Below are 23,795 nucleotides of genomic sequence, written 5' to 3' on the forward strand. Positions count from 1 at the left end.
CCCTGCAGAGCAGCGAGATCCTCTACAGCCAATTCACACAAGGGGAGGATGAAAAGCTGAGGGAACAGAGGGTCCTTGCTCTGGTCTGGGGGGTCAAAAGCAACCCCTGCATGAACACAGAGTGGGGTGAACAGCCTGAGGGCTCTGGGGCACAAACCTAGCGAGGTCTGTCCTCCTAAGGCTGCTCTGGGGGATGTCAGCACAAGGAAGAGAGTTTTTGTTTTCACCTTGAAGGATGGCAGGCGGATGGCCCCCCGTAACCCAATGCCCAGGCCGATGGCCTCGTAGCCCAGCCCTTCTCCTTTGTTCCAGTTCTCCAGGAGACAAGAGGCCATTCGATCCTTTGGCTTTGGCTTTTCCTCCAGTTCTCCTCCAGACTTCACTGGAGTGAGAGATGCCTGCAACAGAGAAGGCACATTTGAGAGGGGAAGTTTCTTGGGAAGGACACAAAGTCTGGAAATCATTTAAACAGTCGAGGTTTGGGAAATATCACTGCCCTGCCCAGGCATCAGTTTCTTGGAGGGCCATCTGAAGGTGCCCCACACCTGAAAGGAACTAGAGCTGCACAGAATAATACAAATAACTTGAGTGTGCTTTAGGCAAGTCAGCCCAACAATGTGTTATCTACTTTCCCTTGCTAACCCACATAACTGAAAGCAACTCCAGACCTTCCAGTTGGGAACACCTTCCTTCTGTTGAGTGTAAGGCCAAATATAGTGCACCAAAAATCACCACATCCCTGTGTTTCCTTAGCAACCAGAGCCCCAGTCCACAAAACCTGTCAGAAGTCTCCAGTCCTGGGAACAGCAAAATATTGAGGCAAAACACCGAAGGATCTACAAAATAGACACACAGCCTCAACAAATCCTTTTTCACCGGAGCTGAGGTGTGAAGGAAGAGCAGGAATTCAGACCTCTGCAGCTGTGGAGAGGTGGACAAGCCAGGACAATGTCACACATGGTGGCACGTCATGTTCTGCCCGAGTCAGGGGCACTGGAGGTGACACTCACCTGCATCAGCCCAGGGCACAACACCCCAAACAGTTTCTCCTGCACACCCTCACAGAGCTCACTGTGCTGAAGTGGGCTGTAATCACCAAAGAGGCAGCACAAGCTCAGCTCTCCCACTAATTAGGGACAAAACTAATGGGAATATCAAGCAGGGAATCCAAGCAGCAGCACTCTGTGGCCAGGATGCCTGGTTACTCCTGGCACTCTGATTAATGCATCTTACCCAGCCTTTCAAACCTAACCCACCACTAGAGCTGGGAACAAAGAAAAGCTTTCCCCTAGCTCAGGCAGAAAAGGTCCATGGAATGTGCTGCCTTCCCCAGCAATGTGCTCCTTTCACAGCTTTCACCCCACACATTTTCCACCCTGCCTGACCCAGGACACCAGGTTTATCCTTGAGCCTTCCCACCCTTCACCTAGGGCATGATGCCTCTTGGAAGTCAATCAGCTGCCAGAGCTGGAATCAATCAATCAATCAATCAATCAGCTGCCTTTGATGGAATATAGCAGCCAGAATCAGTGTGATGGCAGAGCACATGGGGAACTGACCTCCAGCTGCCACCAAGGAGCCCAGTAACCCCCTGCTCACACACACACAAACACCAGCAATGGAAAGGTACAGTTAAATATTCAGTTTAAGCCGAATATTCATATTTTGTTTTCTGCAAAAGCGGGCAATTTGTGCCTGAGAAGGAATCCTGTCCCAGCCCAATACCAGGGGTGCCCAGTCCTAGCAGAAAGCTCTGAAATCTATGAGGTTTTTCTGCACACACTAGTAACACATGCCCTGGGGCAGAAAGGGTTCTGGCATCTCTGTTCCTGGACAGAAAGCACACGTGGTTTTCCAAGCAGCAATTTCCTATTTTCAATTACACTGCTCGCATCCAACATAACCTGTGGCAAACACTGTGGTACAATCAGCTTCCCTTCCCAAAATGGCTTATAAACCCCAGGTGAGGGAGGAGCACCCCAAATCCAGCCATAACTTGGGATGTCAGAGTGCCTGAAGATCTGACTCAACTTGCTTCTGCTTCTTCCCCACAGATGTCTGGTTTAAAACAATTTCTTGAGTATTTCAGTTACGTTTTTGCCACTATTTGCTGGATCTGCTTCCTTCATTGCCCTGGAAACTCAGGGGCCTCCTCCAAGACTTTCAGCACATGCTTGCTGGCAGAAGAAAAGCTCTGAGCATTAGTCAGGAGGAGAGGGACGGGGTTTCTGCTGCACGTCACGCCAGCCAGCTCTAAGCCACAGTAAATTACACTGTCACAAAACAGCTGTTAAGCTGTTAAGCAGCAGCATTACCAACCCCTCCAGAAAGCCAAGGAGCTTTTCCAGGCACCAGAGTTAACACACAACTGGTTTACAAAAACAGGTGGTGAGGATACTGCTCTGAAAACTGACATCTGAAACAGACCTACCTGCGAGTTGTGGTTTGTTTTGTTATTTTTACAGTAATTCACTGCAAGGGTAATTTTGAGGCTTGCATTAACCTTTCTGTAGTGTTTGGCTTTTTGGGTAGTGACAAATTCACCACACATTAAATCACAGTTTGCTGGCTGAGGTACACTTCAAATTGGGTGAGAAAAGGATCAGAGGATTCATGCAAAGCTGTTTTCTCAACTAATCCCTGGAACTCTTGGTGTATTTGGCCAATGTTCAGCTTTTGAGTTAATTGCTGCTTTGTATATGCACTGGGGAGGGGGCAGAACTGGAAATACCCACAAATCTCATTCCACAAAGTGGGGAACACAAGACAGAGGCTTGGTGGTTTCAAACACTGCTCTTGCATCTGACCTTAGTTTTTCGGAGCTAAACTTCAGCTTCCTCTTGTACAGGAAAATTAAGGGGTTTGGGTTTTTTAAAGTCAGCTCCAGACCCCCCCTGACCCCACACACTGGCCACAAGCACTAAGAACAGCTCTCCCCAGGACCCAGGACACAGCATGTGAAACCCACTTTTGCCAGACGCTCCTTCTTGTCCCACCAGTCATCAAACGCCCGGAACGCCACCACTTCGACCATCTTGCGGTTCAGGTCCCTTTTCATGATGGCCTTCAGCTCCTTCACGATGACCAGGAGGACTCCATCCACTGTGGCTTTGTGGGGATCTTCCTTCTTCGGCTCATAGCCCGGGGGTGGAACCGAGGGGTCAAACTTGGGCAGAGGCGGCCACTGCTGCCCGCGGGCGAGAGCGGCTCCCATGGAGAACGGGCGGTAGGGAGGAAGATTCACAAACTGCATCCGGCCCGTCATGAACGGCGGGTACTGGTACGTGTTCTGCGCCTGCATCATGCGGCTCAGCATCTGAGTTTGCATCTGGAAGGACATGGGCATGCCACCCCACTGGTTGCCCAGGACACTGATCATATCCACCTGCATGACCGGGAACATGCCGGGGTGGAAGGGGGGCAGCGGGGGCAGGATGTGAGGCGGAGGCACCCCGGGCGGGGCGGGCAGCGGTGGCGGGGGCACGGTGACGGCCGGGTGGGTGGGCGGCGGCGGCGGAGGCAGCGGCGGGGGCATGGGGAAGCCGGGCTGCGGCGGCGGCGGAGGAGGAAGAGGAGGGAATCCCGGCGGTGGCAGCGGGGGGATGGACGGGGCCAGCACGGCCGTGTTGCTGACGGAGGAGTTCACCACAATGGTTTTGGCACATTCCGCGCTGGTGATGGGCGCAGGGTTGGTCTCGTCGTCAGAGATTTCCATGTCCTCCCCTGAGGAATGCTGACCCTGCCACAAAAGAGAGAGAAAAGGTGACGAGCACATTCTCTTTACATGAAATACCACAGCGCTGGGCTGCTTCAAACAAAAGCTAAGTTTAACACACGTTTTAATTGGGAACGGAGAAAAGCGAGCGATGCTCTGAAAAGACAGGGCCCACTGTGCAGCTGGTGCCTATTGAAGCTTTTCTCTTCCGTGTCAGACCTCAGGAATCAGAGAGGTAAAAGCTTTCTAAAAGAGCATCAGCACCAACTGAACAAAACCCTCAGCTTCTATGGAGCAGGAGGAATTGCTCCAATGCTTGGTGAAATGCACACAATCCAAACATCCTTCACTGCAAGATACATTATCTCTTATTTGCATCTAGTACTCCCAGGTACATTAAACCATGAGTTGTTATTCCTTAGTTTTTCCATGCACAAATAATTATCCCGGTTTTTAATTATAATCTCTGGCTCATTTGCTGCCAACTCCTAACCTCTAATTGTGGAAACACAAAACCTCCACAAGGTTGCTGCTACTAAAAGCTGTCTTGACTAGACCGCAGCAATTCAAATGGGAAAAAAGAACCCCAAATCTGGTTAAATTGCTTTTAAACATCAAAGTCATAAATGCTGGGATTCAAAGACATAGCCCATGTTGTGTTTTCGGAATGAATACTTTACTAGACACAAGAAACACAGACTTGTAAGAAAATGCTAAAACTATGTCCTGTCTTTGCTGCCAAAAGGATGGAAACTGGATTAAAACAGAAGGTGTCAGCTTGCTCTGAAGTCAAAGCTGCCTGACAAGGTCCTGTGCAAAAGAAAAGTCTCAGGAACTACCTCCATCTTCAAGAGCACATGGTCACACCTGCACACTGTGTCCTATGGACACTTCAGTCCTCAAGGTGTCTCCAGCACCAAGAATCCACGTGCATGACTGTCACATCCCTGACAGGAAATACAGTAACCAAATACTGCTGGAAGACATACCCACAGGGTGACAGTTTATCTAGGAGACATGAATGGGGCTGATCTCTGACTGGAGTGATGACAGCAGACAGGACAGGTCCCTGTAACCTCCAAACAAATGTCTCACATTGCTGATGTCAGTGAAGAACCCCCCCGTGCTCCTCAGCCCAGGGCACAGCAGGGATGCTCCTCCTGGCCAGAGCCCTCTCACTGCCCTGGGAGCCAGGAAGAGATCTCCATCAAGTGCCTCTCTCTGTCACAATCCTGGCAAGAGTTTTGGAACCTGCTGGCTGCTATCAGCCAAATTTGACTGTAGATCTCAAAGATATTTATTATTTGCTCCACATTTCATGCCAGCAGGTGCCTCTTCTGTCTGCTCTCCTAACAGTCTCCCCAGTGTGAAAGGAAAGAGCAGTATCAGACATTGGAGAACCTGGAAGTTCTGGGAAGAGGAGCTGAGGAGCAGACTTTGTTGGCAGTTTTCACATTGAAGCCGCTGTGATTTGATTCTTAACCTGTGAATTTCTTACTGGCGTATGCAAACAAAAGCAGGAGCAGCTGAGTTGACTCTGCTACAAACTGTCACTGTGTGAAACTGAGCAACTACAACTATCCAAATCACTCCAAGTGTTTCCCGTTTTATCAAAGGTCATCTCTGCTACAGCAGCTACCACCAGAGAGCAGGCTGAGCACGAGGCTTGCAGCAGCAGCTGTGCAAATCCTCCAGTCCTGGCACCTCCCCTCGCCCTGGCTTCCCCGCATTCCCGTGCTGCAGCACAAACTCTGCGCCTCCCGCAGCGCCTGGGTCACCCCCAAAAAGCCACTCACAGTTTTAGTGCCCAAAAAGCCCAGCAAGGAGACACCATTCACCTGGCAAACCCTGAGCAAGAGCTACTGACCCCTGGTAATGGTGATGGAGAAGGGACTTGCCTGGAGTCACAGAGTCACTTTAGTGCATCTGTGCATGCAAGGAGAACTCCGAGGGCAGCTTGTAAACCCTAAACTGAACAGCTAAAACAGAACTAGAGGTGATAACCCACTGCACCCAAGTCCTTCCAAAGCCCAGTTTTATCATGCCCTTGAGCTGCCCACATCTGGCTCACACTTGTCAGTGGGTCTCACACCCTGCATCCTCTCCCCAGCTGCTCTATTGCGGTCACGTCCCACTCTGAGGATGGAGGGGAATAAAAGGACATTCTGCAGTTTCAACCACTGCAGCTCCAGTGAAAGGAGCAGAGGAAGAGCAAAAAGGACAGCTGTGGCAGGTGTAAACAAGATTCCTGTGAAACAGACTCTGGTTTTCAGTAAGTGAACACAAAAGGCCCTGTTAAAAGCACTGGCTCCAATTGCAAACGCTGGATGATGCTAAAGGTTGGCACAGGATAGAAAGCCAGGAATGTTCAGGCTACCAAAGACAGACAAAATCAGCTCCAAGTTCACATTCATCTCATCTGATGGGATATGGAGAAAAGTCACCCCATGAGGCCTCAGGGGAAACCAGCACTGAGCAGTGTCAAGCCACAAATTCTCCCCAGTGCCTCCTGCAGGACCTTGCACTCTCCCAACCTGGAGCAGCAGCAGCCCCCAGCCTGTCCCAGCCAGTCCACACCAGATTTGTGTGCTCCTGCCCATCACCCAGAGCCCACTGCCATCCACACATCAGCCTCAGTACCAGTGATTGGAGTCCTGCCTGATAAATGAGGCTGGTTTTCCCTCTTGAAGGAAACATCACATAGAAAAAGCCAGTCCTGAAATTGCAGAGGTGGCAGGACTAGCAGGATTCCATGCTTTAGGGCACAGAGCTTCCCTCATCCATACATGCCTTAATTTTTACTTAAACTGAAATGAGAATTGCTAAAGCAATAACCAGTGTTTGAAAGATTGAAAGAGTTTTCTTTTTTTTTTCCCACTTTTGGTGCTCAGATGGGTCTACAGGAAGCAACAACAGATTCCCTGCTTCCTACAATGCTGGGCTTCAACTCACCTCCACTTGCACAGTGCACACTGTCTGTGCTCCAGTTTTATCCCAGGCAAGAAGGATAGGGAGAGAGAAGGAGATAAAATGGCAGGGAGAAAAGGATCAGAAAGAGTACAGGGGGTAGGGGGAAAAGAACCACAAGGTTAGGAAAGAGGTCAAATCAAAAGATCTACAAGGAACTCTCTAAAGAAAGTTAAGAGTAACGAATATTTAAAGTGGATGACTTTTCTGTGACTGCTCATATCTAAAGGGGAAAAATGTAAGCACCAAGTGAAAGAGATCAAGATACAGATAGAAAAAGCAAGGGGAGACATGGAAAGATCTGTTATTTCAATTTCTTTTCATTCACCTGTCTGAACCTGGATTTACTATGGCTGCTACCAAATACCTCTCAGGGTAGAGCTGAAAAGCACCTGTGCTGTCCTCTCAAAGAAACTGCCTTCTAGCTGGCCTCCCTCTTTGCTCTCACAAGCAGAAAAAAGTGAGCTGACAGATGACATACTTACTGCTATGAGAATGTCACAGCCACCATTGTAAAAAAAAAAAAACCTGTGTCAATCAGGCCCAGAGTTCACCTGTCTGTTTCTGAGGTCATCTGGTACAATGCCACCAGAAAATCTCTATTCAGCCCACTGAGAGAAATGCCATTTCCAGCTAAATTAATTTGTGCTGCCATCTTTACTTTGGATTAATTAAATTAAGAGTTAGCAAAACAGGTATTTAATTATACGCATGACACATTTTTCCAAAGGTTCTTTAATGATGCAAATTTGTTGGGAGAGATTCATGTCAGCGTAACTGGTTATAAATGGCCTCATTCACTGTTCACCCAAAATGTTAATTGCCACCTCTAACACCAGCAGAGTGTGCAGAGACTCTTAAGTGAAGTGAGGGAACATCCTGGGATGCCACTCCATCAGCTGGAATAGCGACAGGGTAGAGCCACTGGCCACAGCGTATCCCTGCCACCTCAGAGCCATACCCAGCGCTTTGCAGGCAAATGTTAATTCCTCCAGAGATAAGAAACTACATCCTAATATCTGCATGCAGACCTGGCAGCTTCCAGATGTGAGGAGGCTGCTCCATGCCCTGACCCAGAGGAGCACTGGCACCGTGGCAGTGATTGGGACCTTCACTGTACAAGTTGGTCAGCACCTTTCTTACACGCAGAGAAACTTCCATTTCCTTCTAAAAGGCCATCTGATAAAAGAATTTACTCAGAATTTCAGAACACATTTTGAACACCATTAGCTCACAGCTCATTTCACTTAAACATTCTGCTGGGTACCAAGTTACTTATATTTGAGTAGGGAACTGTACCACTGAACACAGCAACTACTCTGGCATTACCTGGCTGAGCTCTGGTGCATCAAAATAATGAAATGCAGGATCGATGGTATTCAGCACAGTACAAGGGCATTAGCCTTCATGTTTTTCAATAAAGCTAGAACTTTAAAGAAGAAAGGACTCTTGGACAAAAAAGTTTTCCTAACCTGGTTAAACAGTCATCACTTGGTATTGGATTAAAGTCCAAGCAAGGATTGAAAAAAAAAAAATCACAAGTGATCATCTCACACTTCTTCCTTACAAAAAAGCAGGGAAAGAAAAGTCTTCAGAGGTGAGGAGGAGAGGACAACTGACTGAAGAGGGTCATACACCAAGTCACTAACAAAATCAAGAACAGACTCCAGGGTCCCTCTGACCTCCTATACTCCAACTCCAGCTGCCTCCCCACACTGGGCTCACACAAGGCTCCTCACTGCCTGTGCTCTTTGTTTGACCAGGAAAACAGCCATGATCCCTGGGTGAAACCAGCTCAAGTTCTCTAACACACAATTCTCTTCCCAGACTCCTTCAGCAGAGCCCATTAAAGAGAATGAGACATTTCAAATCTGCCACATTTATGCCACCATCCAGAACAAAAATGAAGCCTGAGGTCACCAACCAGACACCTGCAACTCCTCCTCCAAGACAACTTCACTGAAAAATTCCTTTCAAGTTTGGCCCAGAGAATCCCACCATTCACTCTGCTAACAGAGTAAATACCAAATACCTCTGGAAGCCAAAAATTTGCAAAACCAGCGAGGGCTCCAGAGGGTATTGCTTTGTTCATCTGTAATCTGCTTTTAGCTTGCAGGTTCCCTGTTCTAGGCAAAGCACACGAGGAGGAGCCCCTTGTCTTGCTGGAGCCCACGATGACATGGTGACACGGCAGAGGGGCCGTGCTGAGCATTCACACCTCGCCCTGCCAGGCGTGAACAAGGCAGACCCGGCACCTCATTTACAAGGCACACAAGTATTTTTACTTTGCTAACCATAATTACAGCCCTGCCTCGGGAAGAACACGCTCAAGGGCGGTGCTTTGCTGGCACACACGGAGTACAGGAGGGCAGAACCACTCAGGATGGTTTGCCAGCAGTCCAGCAGCAAAAACACAGAGCAAACTGCTGCCTGCACCTTCCTGGGGGAGCTTTCCAGCCTGGTCAGGTCACTGTGCTGTCCCAAGTGCCTGTGGTGGCTCATGGTGGCCAGCCCACCACCACTGCAGCCTGGACTGAAGCTGGATTAGGTTGCTGCCTCCTCCCCGTGGGTTAGTCAGGTCTTTCAACTTCCTCTGGGCAGCTGAGAGAGCTCCTGTCCTCCTGCTGCAGTCAGAGCCCACAAGGGCAACCACAGCAGCTTCTAATTGGAACAGCTTTCTGGTGTTTGCACTATAATAAAATGCCCAGCTCAGTAATTGGCAAATGGAAATATTTACATATTACAAATCAGTGATTATAAAATATCTCCAGCAACATGTGATCCTATCTCTACAAAAGAATACTGCAAGGTTTTTATATAGTTATATATTTATACAGCAGTTCATAAATGAACTCACAAGCAAAGGCTGCGAACACACAGATCAGAGTGATGGACTCAATGCTGTGTCCCACAAAAAGGGGCACCAAAAAGGCCCTAAGAGAGCAGGGATTTCTCACAGGAGAGACACTCCTCGGATGTTTTGGTTACTCTAGTACCAATTGCCAAAGTACCTCTCACTACCTGAAAAGGAGAATTCAAGCTCTCTGTGATGACAATATCCCACCTAACACACACACCGTGTTGGCTCAGGTTTGCTTTTGGTCTGGTACTTGCAGCACTTCTTTGGCACAGGCAATGCTCCCCACACCTACAGGGCTGCCCAACAAGTAAAACAAGTGACAATAATATCCAAGTGCTCATTGTAAACAAACAGCACTGCAAACACCAGCCCAATTTACGCCTCTTACTTTCCTTCCTAAGGCCAAGAGGGAACTTTGAGTTGATATCTCAAACCACAGAAGGATAGAGGGAGAATTCCCTGGAAGACCCTGTTGGTCCCAGAAGAGGGGGACAGGGATGAGGGATGCTTGTGTCTCACAATGTGCTCCATCAGGTGCTGGTCCCTGATTAGACCATCCAGCACATGGGAAGATGCCACAAATAGGGATTTGGAAGGATGAGGATGACAGCTCAACTGGGCTGTCAGTGTAGGGCAGGAAGGGCTTTTGAGAGGAGAAGGCATATAGGGCTAATGCTAACAGAGGGAAAAGTTCTCCTCACTCACTTCCAGTATTTCCTGACACCAGGAACAGAAGTAAATTGACTTGTTTTAAGGACAGCAGGAGAGCTGGACAGCTGCCCAACAGTCCATGCCATCATCAGAAAATCTAGTGAATCAAGATGACAAAACAAGCAAAAATGACTCTTGTAGGATGGACAGCAGTGCCAAAGAGCAATCCAGCCTCATGCAAATCCACACCACACTTCCTGCAGGCCTTCACATACACTGAGCAGCTGAAATGGGGCTTGACACTTCGAGGCCCTGTTTCAGACTCCAGAGGGGATTATCCTGTCTCCCTGCAGGACAGTGGAATAACATCAACATCTCCACAGAAAGGAACTAAGCAGTAGCTTAAATCACTATTTCCCAAAGCAAAGCCCTTGATGTGACACAGGGCATGAAATGGTCCACACAAATCTCCACCAAAAATAGGAGAAAATTAATGCAACGATTGAAGAGGAGTACTGGACTTGACTGTACACAGGATCTCCAGTGGCTGTAGGAAAGGATGCACAGATTCTTCCTTCCAGAAGTCAAAATAGATTCTGGAGCAAGAAACACCCACCTAGGCAGCTGGTAGGCACTTCCACAAGGCTAAGAACTTCTTTCCTTCAGCAAGTGGTGCAGGGAAGGACAGACAATTCTAGGTGAAGAAAGAAGAAAGAGATGGGAAGCCTGTGTGGTACAGTCTGAGGTAAACAGATCTGTACTGATCCAGAAAAAAGGCAGCTTGAGGAATGTGATCCCAAGGGGAGAACACTCAATCATCATTCAGTACTTCCAAAAATCCATTCTCTTGGCAAGACAGCAGTACAGTCCAGTTTTCAATGTGGATTTCAAGAGCCCACTGCAAGAGCTTCCTAGGACAAATCCTCAGAGCCAGGAATTAAGCCAGTGGGAAAACAACTGCCTGATCTGCCTCAGCAGAAATCCTGAAGAGATGAACTAGCAAAGAGAGCTAGGTTAAAGGGGTTGCTCTGTTTGTTAGTAAGCCATGCACAAAAAGGATGGATTAATTCAGGTCTTTCTCTGTCCCAAGAGAAGGAGGCTCCGAACTGCAAACCTCATGGCGTATGATGTGGTTACAGTGCTCCTGTCAGCACCACCATTGAAGAGGGGATATTTGGAGCAGCCAGACACTACCTCTGGGCTTCCCATGCACCAGACACTCTCTGGTGTCTGCAGGGAGAGGCCAACATAACATCCTTGGGGTCCACATTCAGCAACACTGGAAACTTCCAGACACCCAGACTGCAGAGATCTGAGCGGAGACCGACACGAACAGCCAACTGGGCAGGTCACAAAATACAGTGAGAGCGTGAGATGGGAGTCCCTGGCCCCCAGCCCAGCCCAGCCCAGGGAGGCCTGGGCAGCCTGTGAGTGCCCCCATGCAAGGCTGGCCTCCTGCATTATGTGCACAAATCGGAACTGGCAGGGCGATGTGTGCCAATTCAGGGCCAGCGTCATGCGGCCACAGCGTTTTTCATCACATATGAAACACCCTAAAATTGGATTTACCATCTCTTGGAACCATGGCCTTTTCCCTCAAGTCTTAAGTAGATCTTATTAAGGGGGGAAAAAAAGGGTTTCTTTATGGGGAGAGGAGGAGGTAGGGGAAAGGAAGGAGGAAAAGAGAGGGGTGTTAACATTGGGAAGCCATGTAAGAAGGCAGGCTCTTTCCACAGCAATGGTTGTTCTGGTTTCCCTATTTTAGATGGGGGGAAGGGATAGCTGAAGAGCTATTTGCAATCTAACTTCAAAGGCTTTAGTCGGCTGGGAAGCTAAGTCATGCATAAAAGGATGGTAGAGTGGCAAGAAAATACCCCCTACAGATAAATTAGTCAGGGAATGTTCTCTGCTTTTCCCAAAGACTTTCATACAGCCTGACTGGCTTCACCCAGGTAAAGCCCTTTTCAGACACCAGGTTCAGTGATGCAGAGTTCTGGGAACTCACCAGCCAAATCCAACAGAGGAACTGAACAGTCTCTCTGAAAACAGAAAGGCACTGGTACACATGCAATGGGCTCCTCTGTCATTTTCTGGCACCTCAACTATTATTTCATTCTAAGGTCTGTCCACACACAAAAGATGCAGATCTCAAGGCAGCATCCCCTTCTCTAAAGATGCAAAGAAAAGCAAGGAATTCAGAAGAAATCACACTGTACACAGAGAACTCAACTCCCAAAAGATTCTGTAGCACTGTCTTGCTCTCCACATTGGTGTGCAGAAATGCACCCACATTTCTAAAGAAGGTACTTTGCAATCAAAGATAAAGGGAAGTGGCAACATTAGATCAGAGTCCACCTATAAGCAAAAAAAAACCAAAAAAAACCACCCTGCAATAACTGCATGTGCAGAGTACACAGATTCCCCACAGTTCAGTGCCAGCCCCTGACCTCACCCTCATACTTAAACCTTAGGTCAAATGGAGCCATGAATTCAGATCTTGCTACCAAGAAGGTGATAAGAAAGGAGATAGGCATGGAAAACAGTCTAGCTCCCCAGCTGATAGCAGCATGTTGAAGAATAGGTTGTACACGTGCTGTATTTAAACAGTTCTAATCAGCACAACTAGGCCAGTTTGATACTCTTCCCCTTTTCCACAGTACTACTGCACCCTCGAGTACCTGCAAGCACATGGCTAACACAGTTATGGCAGCACTGTCAGTGTCCTGCTCAGTGCTCTCTGCATTTCAGGGTTAGTACCAACAGTGGTTTCATGTGCAAGACCTGGATGTCCCTAACATGACCTGTGCAACACAGAGTCTCCTCAGAAGGGAGGGCAGAAATGAAGTAATTTTGGGTCTTGAAGAAGAATGGGCAAAAGAAAAGACTTTTTGTTAGATTATTCATCAGTCTCACCCTTTAAGGCTTTCCTGCTCACTCCCACCTGCCCTCCACACTGCTCTCCTTCCAGCAGCTCTGTTCTAGCCCAGCACCAGCTATTTGAAAAGAAATATGCATGAAAGAGGGAACACTGTTAATAAGGTCTTTAGGACCTTGTTATCATCCTAACTGCAGTCGTGCTGGCTGCATGGTATGGTTTCAAACAAGGAAACCTGTGGCTTTCTCTTCTGGAGACAGCCACCACCATCACCCCAGACAGGAAAATAGGACATCTGCTGCATTTCTGAATTCCCAGAAAAACTGCTGCAGAGAAGATGGTTCAGCCAGCCCGCAGGATCTTGACTGACAAAAAACATTTACTCACTTTGGACAAAGCCCCCACTGGAGGTGGCACGAATGCTCTGGGTCTGCTGGGACACAGCCTGGAGTGGCCCCAGGGAATGGGAGACTCAGGAGACACAAACCCTCCCTGGCTGTGAGTCCTTCACAGCAGGGACCACAAGCCATGAGTGGCACCCTAATGAGCTTAGCAGCTCCTCATTTTCTGAGCATTACAACACAAACCTAACAAGTCCTTCCCAGCAAAGCAGTAGATGCATTAAAACCCAGCTGGACCACAGGGCATGCTTCACTTTGAGAAGCCTATTTCCAGCAGCTGAGTAGATGTTCTTCCTTAAAAGTAAGGGTGAGGCCAGCAAGAAACTGTTCCCCTTTGGTAACATTTCTCTTCTCTTTGGAGGCAGCTTGAATTTTTCACTGCTTTGTTTCCTGCTTAGATTTTTCTTCTCTTGCTGTACTCAGATTTAGCTAAGTGCATGCAGGTAGAGAGGACAGAATCAGGCTCATCAATTGAGGAATGTAACATATTAATTAAAACAATAAAAATCTTTTTCTAAGACAAAGAGCAAGAAATACCTCCAAGTTGACCTTTTTCAAAACCTGCTCAATGAGGGAAATGCAACTTTTTCCCCAACCACTCCGTTTGGGTGATAAAAACATAATCCTAGTGGCTGCCAACTGCTGACTGATCCCTTAACAAAAATAATCCCTGTGCAGGACATAACATTTCTCATGGCCTTCAAGAAGACACTACACTTTTACTATCAAACTATCCCCACTGTATGCAAAATAAATTGTAAAACCACAAGCGTTCTAAAGCACCAGAGTGGAAATACCCCCAGCTGGGCTGCATTCCCACTGCCATTTGTGCAGGCATAAAATATGCAAAAAAGAGAGGAGAGGTAAAGTGTGCTGATTCCCCCACCTGTCCCCTAATTAGCAGGCAGGAGGTTTAAACAAACACATGAAAACACTTTTCACTTAGAACAAAACTCAGCTGTGCACTGCACTGTCACAGGATACTGCACAGGCTCAGGAGTGCAGATGGGTTGAATAATGGATTAAATGTTTGTGGAAGACAGGTCCAGCAGCAGCTACTGAGCTGAGCATTGCTAATCTGCTGGTCAGGAGGGACCCAGGGGAGCTGCTGAGAGGCTGCTGCAAGGCACCCACTGCAGACCCAAAGGAAATAACCCCCAACAACACAGACAGCCAAGGAAAGGTAAAGATGTGCCTTTTCCTTGCTCACTCATGAGTCAGTCTGAAGTCTCTCCTGCTCTCTCTTGCAGCAGAGATGTAATCAAGCTCTTCCACAGGTGACTGCCCGAGTGAAGGGCAGCTTGTCCATGGCAGAGCCCTTCAGCAGCAGCCAGCACCAGGTGATCCATGTTCTGCTCCTCAGACCCATCACTCCAGCTCTCAGGCTCTCCTAGGCCTCCTCATGTTGGTGACACTTTCTTTACTCACTTCTTTACTACCTGCTTTAAAGAGCTTTGCTAAAATGCTCGAGGTGAGTGAAGCCCTGCAGAAACTCTCAGCAGCACAGCATCACCACAGCCCATTCTTGAGCAGACACAGCTAAACTCCTCTCCATCACACAGCTCTTTATTGCTATTTTTAAAGCAGCATTCCTATTAGACTGGTTCATTAGTTTGAAGTTATATATGAAGCCTTAAAAAGCCAGGTTACTTATTTAAAGTGTTTTGTGAAAGTTGTGAGAAAGGCACAAAACCAGGCAAGCACAGTTCTGTGCTCATGAATTCCATGCCCCTGTTCACTGATCCAGTGGCCAGCTGGAAGGCATGGGGATTTTTTTTATTTTTTAAGCAGTTCTGCAGGACCAGCTGCTGTGGTGGTTTGCAGCTCATCATTTATTACTTAACACCATTTGGCCTCAGCACCTTTTGAAGCACCAGAGCTCCACAGTGGTCATTATATCACCAACCACCATCAAAACATCTCACTGGACATGATCCTAAAGTTGTGCCTCACTAATACAACTGCACCATGCAATGCTCTTGATACCAGAGCTCAGTTAAAATCGTAAAAATACTGCAAAAACTGACCCTTCTCTGACTGCAGCACATGTGCCCCAGCAACAACCCAAGACAAAGTCATGCAGCAAGACTTCCTCAAGCTGGAGCCTGAACATCCAACCCAGCAGGGTTCACGGACTGCTGGTGCCTGGCAGCCAGGCTGGGTGCCCCAGCACGATGCCAGCTCCCAGGGAATTTAAAAGCAACCCCAGCATCAGGACACTGCCCTCCATCAGGGCTCTGCTGGGCTGCCCCTTGCCACCAAACCCTCAGCACCTGCCTGCCTCACTGACCTGGAACACACCTCAGCAGCTTTGCAAACCCATCTGCTGCTACCACTTTTCTGAGGTAATTTGGGAGATACATCCCACCTGACACTATATTAACAAGCAAATAAATTTGTTGAGATTCCCTTGTCAAAATTAATCCCTTCACACACGTCTCCATGGCATACATTCCACTGGTAGATTGCCCTTTATGTATTACTGCAATTTGAATAATTTCATGCAGTATGAAGGATTTTCATATTTTCCAAGTATTCCTTTTTCCTGACAATAGCAAAATGCTTGTAGCACCATGATAACAGTTGCTCACATTTATCTGCATCCTTCAAAGACAATATTTCAATTATCTGCACTGGAAACTCTCAGCCACATCTGCCGACCAAAATACCACATTTGGCAACTGCTTAGCAACAAGGACTGGAAACAGTCCCCAGAGCCACGTGCCAACATCACACCAGCTCCTGCTTCCACCAAACAACACTGCTATCACCTCAAATAAGTATATTTTGTTCTGCCTGGGATACACAAGGCACCAGAAATAACAAGCTCCTTTGGGAAAAGGGAAATCTGGAAAAAAGCTGCCTGCTTCAGCAATCCCTCCCCAGGCTCCACAGGGAATGTCTCCCTGGTGTGTGTGCAACACATGTTGATCCTGCACCACAGGAGGAGGACAGGCTGCCTGGACATAACATAAAACTATGTCTGCTCACTGCCAAGCACAGTTCTTGTGGAAAAAATCTGGATGTCAGAGAGCAACTCCCACCTCACATCACCCACACAAGCAGCAGACAGCAGATTCCTTGATCAGGACAGCAAAAAGGCCCAGGAAAAACAAAACCCCATCCGTCCTTGATGTCACCCACCCTGCATCATGCTCAGCCCCCTTCTTCCTAAGGCTCTGTGCCATTGCACTCAGTGGCACAGGGAATCTGGGCAGCAGTGAGCCTGAGGACATCCCACCTTGAATGCTGGAAGGTGGAGGTGAGACAGGAAGGACTCGACCTTGGCAAGACCATCTTTGTTTCTCCTCCTCTTCCCCTCCTCACCATTCTCAGAACCTTTTTTCTAACTATCTCCCTGACTTACTGCCTGATACTGAGAGAGATTGGGCAAAATGCAGGTGAGCTGGTCAAAGGTGTGTGGTAATTGCACTTAGCACACTGTTATCAACTCCACAGAAATACACAGTCCAAACACAGCCCTTCCGAGCAGCCAGCAACTCCAAACGCCACCAAAAAGAGCTGAAGTTGAGGGAAAACTGCAAGGTGAGCTCCAGCTGCCTGACCCCTTTGCAGGCAGGCTGCCAAGCAGGGGCTGTGCTGCCAGCTCCGTGTCCCGGCGGTTTCGGTTCCGGCGCAGGCGCTGCCTCGGTGCTCAGCCACTGCTGGAGCCCAAGCCACCAACAACTTCCTCTACTCAAACTGCTCCTAGAGAAATACCCTTGCAGCAGCCAGAGGAGCAAACCTATTCCACCTATTCCAGCCCAGGGAGAAATGAGAAACCTCAATCTGCTGCCTTGCTATTTCCACTTCATGAGGCCTGTCTGCACTGCTGGAAATGTGTGAAAGCAGATGCTGACCTTATTTTAGCACTATGCAAATAAAAAAACATTTTAAACTCTTTTTTTCCCTTTACCCATTTTCCTTCTTCTTTGTTTTCTTAAATATTTTGTTTTTAGGAGCAGAAAATGGGAGCAATCTTTTTGTCATGATGAATGGGCATTTCCAAAAGCAAGCACTGCACTTTCATAATAAATCCTGAGACAGCAGTAACATGTCTGGGTCAAAGGAGCCCTCGTGGGCAGGTATGTGATGCACAGAGTTAAAGATCTCACAAGTTTCATTTTGAGTTCTGCCCCGTCTTCACTAGGTACAAACAAGTACCCCAAAATGAAAATTAAAATTAACAGAAGGGGGGGGTGGCAAAGTCACGGGCCTCAAAATTGATGCAGTATGGAAAAAGCATTCTACTGATGAACTGTATCTATTTAGAGGACTCCAGGAAAGGCACCAGCCAGCAGAAATTTGAATAAGAGCTCGTCTGCTCAGTGCTCTGTGTCAGACACAGACACATATAGAACACAGCGGCTGCTCCGGCATCTTCACAACCAGACCCAGAAATTAGTGCTGTTCTGGCGGCTGCCAGCACAATATGTTAACAGCAATTATTTTCTCAATATTTCTACTGATTACCTAACACACTGGCACGTTTTCTCAGTGTCACTGCATGTTGCAACACACGCCGCCATCCAGTAACTTGTCTGCATTCCCTTGGTCACTTTTCACAGCCATCAGATGCAAAACGCAACTGGAATGATAATGGGTTGGAGAAACTGTGAGGAAAATGTGTCACTTCAGTGTGAGGCTTCACAGCCTGCATTTATGACATCTGAACATTCAATATTGTCACTGCTAAATCCTGCGTGCTGTAAAGAATAGGAAGAGCTCTGCAAGCAGCAAAAGGAAGATGGCCAATGGCTCTCTAACTGTGGATGGTCTGCAGAGCTCAGATTTGAAGATATTATTCCACCATAAGTTATGTGCTATGGTGAAACACTGTAATTTGGATCTAACTTTGCAGTGCAGGGGCACCTACAGATTACACAAATACAAAATAAGCAATCCTCTACCTATTAACAAGCAGTTCAAGTATACACAGCCAGTCTGCCAGGAACTGAAAATTTACAGAAAGTCACTGGTGGAGAAACAGAACAAACTGAGCTAGTGATGAGAGTATTGTCAGCAACAGTGATTTATAAAAAGGAATGGCAATGTCAATTCTATCAGGTATGCAAAATGAAAAAGCCTCAAAGCCTTGGCCCGGTGTGAGAGCAAAAGAACCACTCAGCCTCCCAACCACAGCTTGCTTTCTATTTTTCAGTTACACTCCAGAGCATTTCACCATTTCCAGCTCTGTTATCACCCAGAGACACGTTCTCTCACTCTACTGGAGTTGTTTGGTATCCAAAAAAACCAAACCACAAACAGTCAAATATTTTTCCATTCAGGTTTCCTTCCCCCCACAAGCATACATGCATGGGGGGTGTATCATCAGGAATGCCAGGTGGATCCTATGCAATACTGCTCTGAAAAAGTGACCTTAAAAACTGACACTGGGCTTGTTACCTCTTGCTCCTTCCTCTACTGAACATTTGTCTGGTCAAGCTCTCTGCTCGGCTAACCACTCTGCAAGCACTCCAAGAATCACATCAGAGCCAAATACAAAAAGTCAAAAGTGAAATACAACTTAGCAAAAATGAACAGACTCCTCTGCTTCATATAAATTTTTATAGGAGCAGCAGGTTGTCATGTGGTAAATGAATCAGTGTACAAGAAAGCAATCCCTGCCTGTGGTCTTCCAGCATCAATTCTGAAAAAAAAGGTAAAATAACAACCTGCACTTCCACTGCTGTGGGAGCCTGGACATCCTTGCCCTGGTCAGGTTATTTAGGAACTGACCCTCAGCCCTCACCATCTCCAGGAGGATGCAGAGCTGCAGTCCTGCCCCAGCCTGCTCCCTCCTCAGCACTCAGTGGCTGAACAGATCATTGAGCTCTCAAAGGGGCCAGTGGGCCACTGTAGTGTCACATTTAAATCACCTTTTGAGGGATTTGTGTGCTGCCCTTCTCTTCTGAACAAGCTTAGACTCCACAAGATCCCCTGAAGTCTCTGTGGCTTCTCGCTGCTGCTGTGTGTGGGTCAGGGAGGGCAGAACTGAACCCACAGCTTAAGCAGTTTGCTCTCATTTTAATTTCACAGGTTTAGCATGGCTGGTGTAATTCACATGTAAAACCACAGCAGTCATCCAAATCTCTGCTGCCTGGGCATTGGCTGGCTGCATTTCTGGAAATTCATGGTCATAACATGATACCTATTTTTTGAGTTTCCATTAGGAACCGGTTCTGTCAGGCATGATCACATTTGCAAGAGCTCAGGAGGCAGGAAAATTTGAAAAAGTGTTTATGAGTCTGGGTATAAATCACAGCTCTCAGATTTTTCTCCCTTCTTCAATTAAAAGGCTACATTCAGAGCAACCATTTCCCCCATCTACTCTCCCCATCTCCCTCCAGAAATGATAAATCCCACTCCAGCTGTAAACTGGATCCCAGGTGTACCCATATATATTATATATACTAACAGCTACCAATGGGCATAAGGGCTCTTGCACAGTTACTGTGGAAACGAAGGTATCAAATTTCCTGGCTCTTAAGGATCTACCTTCTCAACCTTAATGTGCATTTACCTTGAATAAATCACTTCTGAGCTCTTCAGCCCAGAAACATCCCTCAGTAGAGCAAGACTGGGTTCACCTTTAGGAGGCTCCATGTAATTCATCCCAGGGGCTGCCTCCAACCCACACAATCCATGGGTGGGAGCAGGGTACAGGAGGAGAACATCCTCCTGCAGGCCCAGCTCAGCTCCAAGGGGCATCAACTGCCCCTGGGGCAACCACTGCAGGTACTGCTAGCACCAAAACCCTCAGCAGCTCCTCTTGCTGCCTGGACAACACCTGGGCTCTGCTTTGTCTCACCACAGTGTGAACAACTAAAGGCTGAATTTGGCTCTGCAGGAATGGGCAATCATTTACCAGCTACTGAAACAATGCCCAGTCGGGATGGGGATGCAGCAGCATGGAGCCGCACAAGACACGAGGCAGAGTCTTGAGGGGAATGTCATCACATCCTGCTAAGGCTCCAGAGGGACAATATGACACTTCAACAAAAATTTCTTCCAGTTCTGGCCGTGACCACACAAGAACCCGAAGATGCTTCAATACAAAGGGCAAATTCAGCCCAGATGTAACCTCGGGGACTTCAGCAGAGCTTGTTGTAGGGCTGAGCCTGACCCACCTTGTCTGTGTGTAAGCACAGCTGGGAAATTCTCCCTGGGCAGCTGTGAGAGGACCCACTGCACCCACACAGCTTGTCCCAGGGATGCTGATGTTGTCCTGCAAGAGGCACCTCAGCACCCAGCACAGCATTCAAAACACTCCCAACAGCCGGGTGAGACAGCTGCTGACAGCAGCGGCTTTCAGGGTCTCTAGGGCTGTTGAGCACTGGGCAATTTCCAGTTCACTCCCCAGCCCATTTACTAAAATTCCCAGCAAACAGCAGGAGAATGCTCTCACCTCATTCATGCTTCAGTATCTTAATTTTTATGATGATCTTTGGCATTTTTAAGGCGTCCCTCCCACCTCAGTAACTCAGTGCTTAGCTAAACTACCGGGAGGACAGGATTCTGCTGATCCCTCAATTAAAAAGTGCTTTTGTACTTATAAATCTGGAAAAATACCATTGTCAACCATACAGTCTTCCTATTACACACCGGCTATGCACACAAACTGATACATTCATAAGCTGAAACATGAAAAGCATCATCAATATACAACAAAGTGACTCGCTGCAATCCTGTCACCCTCCCCAGCACAAAGGCAGGGCCTCTTCCTGCCACAAGCCCAGCCAAAACAAGACCTGGCTCAGATGGGATGTCAAAACGTCAAACTGTACCTACTTAACCTTTGCACTTCCGAAACAGCAACAATCCTGTGAAAAGAAATTATTACAATTCTTTCCTTTTTATCTTCTCAAGCACATAGGAAGGAAAGTTTGTACATTGTTCCCTCAAAAATTTCCCTCATATAATGATGCAGCTCAGCTTTTTTTCTTTGCCATCTTCTAGTTTCTTGAAAAAGCCCACTCTGCCCTGCCTTCCTGTCTGGCAGGATGCTCTTTTTGCAGAGGATCCTTCTCCTCCCCTTACTGCCCAAATCCCACTGTTCCACCTCTCAGCCTGGTCCCTTGGCTAAGCTTAGCTGGACTTTCTCTGCAGACCTTAATCGCTGCTCTGAGATTAGCTGGGTTAGGTGTTGCAGACAGATGCAGAGCCCTTCCTCTCCCACACCCAAAATCCCTGCCAAACTCTGGCTTAGGAGTATCGTACCGGATCTTGAAATCAAACTCCAGGGTCTTGCATGATAAATCAGAGCATTTGCTGGGCTTGGCTGTACCTCCTTTACTTATGGGCGGTCTGGGGGGGGTTAATCTGCCTGATGATTTGACAGCACTTCACCTACAGAACAGATGTTATTGTATCAGCAATCATTGACAAAAAATTGTGCTTGTTTTGATGGGAAACAGGAGGAGGTCCTTCAAAAGCACTGATCACCTCAGGAAAAACTTCCTTGTGACTTTGCTGGCATCCTCATGAATCCTGTGATTTTCCCAGCCAGAGCACCCACCCAAAGAGAGCTGGCCTGAGGCTGCTCTGACCCTTGAAGGGGCAAATATTAAGTAAATAAGTTCAAACTCTCTGCCCTTTATTGCTTCCTTATGATACTTAATGAGCCTCCCTACACTAAGATATCACCCCTGCTCTGCTCCCCAAGCCACACAATCACAAGAAATATTTGTGTCTGCCTTCCCTCTGTTTTGCTGGAGGACTCTCTGAAAGACTGGAGTAGAATAGTGGTATCACAATAGGCTGAAGCTGGAGGTTCAGCTTCCCAGCCCTTACACAGAGTCAATGCCCCTCTCTAACTCAGTTGGAAAGCTGCAGCTCAAATTTCAGCCTATGTTAAGTCACTGTTCAGCTCTGCTCCTTCAGCAAAAGAGAGGGAAGCCAGAAGAGCCTTTTTCTAAAGCAAAAAACTGTGTGGGGAGAAGGGTGGGGAAAGGAAGCAAAAACACATGGAGATCGTTTTTTCTGCATCACAAGGAGCAATGAAAGGCACAGGCAACTTTTCAAATATGTCAGAATAGCTCAGTGTGATCTGTAACCAAGAGGAAGTTTAAATAAACAGCTCCAACAACAAACATCAACTTTTTGGGGGGAAGGAGACAAATCAGCAATGACCTGCATGGAAACCCTGCTACCACCCTTCTGACTTCTGCAGAGGATTGAGGCACTTACATAATTTTGTTTCACAGTCCCATTAACGTGAACTTCTGACACCAGGATGTCTTTAAGGGGAAATAAAGATTTAACATGGGCTTCAACATCAGCATGCTGCTGCCCCATATCACAACCTACAATATCACATCCCAGCCAGTCCCCAAACCCAGTGTCAGCTAGAGAAGTGCCTGACCCCACACACCATGCTGGCACCTACCCATCTTCCTAAACACATTCAGAATTGGCTGCAACCCACTTGCATGAGTGAAAGGACAGCAGATAAAAACCCAGAAAGGCAAGGAGATGAGGGATGTCTTCCTCACTGGTTTTTAGCCAAACTAACAGCGTCCCCTCTTAAGCCTGCCAGACCGGAGCTTAAGGAATCAAAACTCCATTCCTAATTAACACATCATCAGGCCCCACCAGCCAGGGACTTGCCTCCCAAGAGGGGAGCCTGGGCCAGCTTGGATGATGAATGAGAACTCAAGCAGCTGAACTGTCTCAGAGGCTAAACTGGCAACTGCAAGGACAAGCAGGTTTGGAAAGGCATGCAGAAAAAAACAAAATATCCAGCACAGTCACATTGTTTTCACTATTTAGCACCCAGACAGACACTGTGTTACTGCTGCAGAGCTTTCCCTCCAGTGAAGCATCCTGCAAAGCCCACGGCCACCGGAGCACCTCCTCCTCTCCCGAAACGCAGCCACTTCTCTGGTGAAAACCTCACAACTGCAAACCACTGGAGGGAAACCCATTCTGCCAGCTTAACCCCAATAAACTTTCATGGGTAAATTAAATTGATCTACCATACTCAGGACATTTACACAAGACCAGCCCTCTTGACTGCAGCATTCTTGCACACCAGGGACAGCAGTTTCATCTGCTTGCATGACCATTATAAACATTGAGGAGAAAGGTCTGGCATTTGCAAAGATCTGTATTTTGACTGTTCCTTGACACAGCACAATAGGACCAACACATCCACTGCAGTGATACTCACATTTGTTGCAACAGACCTCCCAAACAGACACACCATGCAACATAATTCCTGTCTGCTGGCACCACTCCACACCGTTCAGCTCTGTCTCCCCCTTCAGCCACAAATGCCCCAGCAGAGGCAACAAGCTCCGCTCTATTATTGGAAGACTCAGTGGA

The 23,795-nt window shown here is 47.6% G+C and overlaps 1 protein-coding gene across 1 annotated transcript in view; it reads right to left on the reverse strand.

Moving 5' to 3' along the window:
• Positions 1–23,795, reverse strand: part of SETD1B (SET domain containing 1B, histone lysine methyltransferase) — a 48,088-nt gene that overhangs the window by 14,656 nt on the left and 9,637 nt on the right. Inside the window, exons 7-8 of the mRNA XM_084217413.1 lie at positions 2,969–3,739; positions 228–398 (exon numbers count right to left, since the gene is read on the reverse strand). Coding sequence (XP_084073539.1) covers positions 228–398; positions 2,969–3,739 — 942 coding nt within the window. The remainder of the gene's footprint in view (positions 1–227; positions 399–2,968; positions 3,740–23,795) is intronic.

Source organism: Fringilla coelebs, assembly GCF_963513975.1.
Source record: "Fringilla coelebs genome assembly, chromosome: 17".
Taxonomy (NCBI): Eukaryota; Metazoa; Chordata; class Aves; order Passeriformes; family Fringillidae; genus Fringilla; species Fringilla coelebs.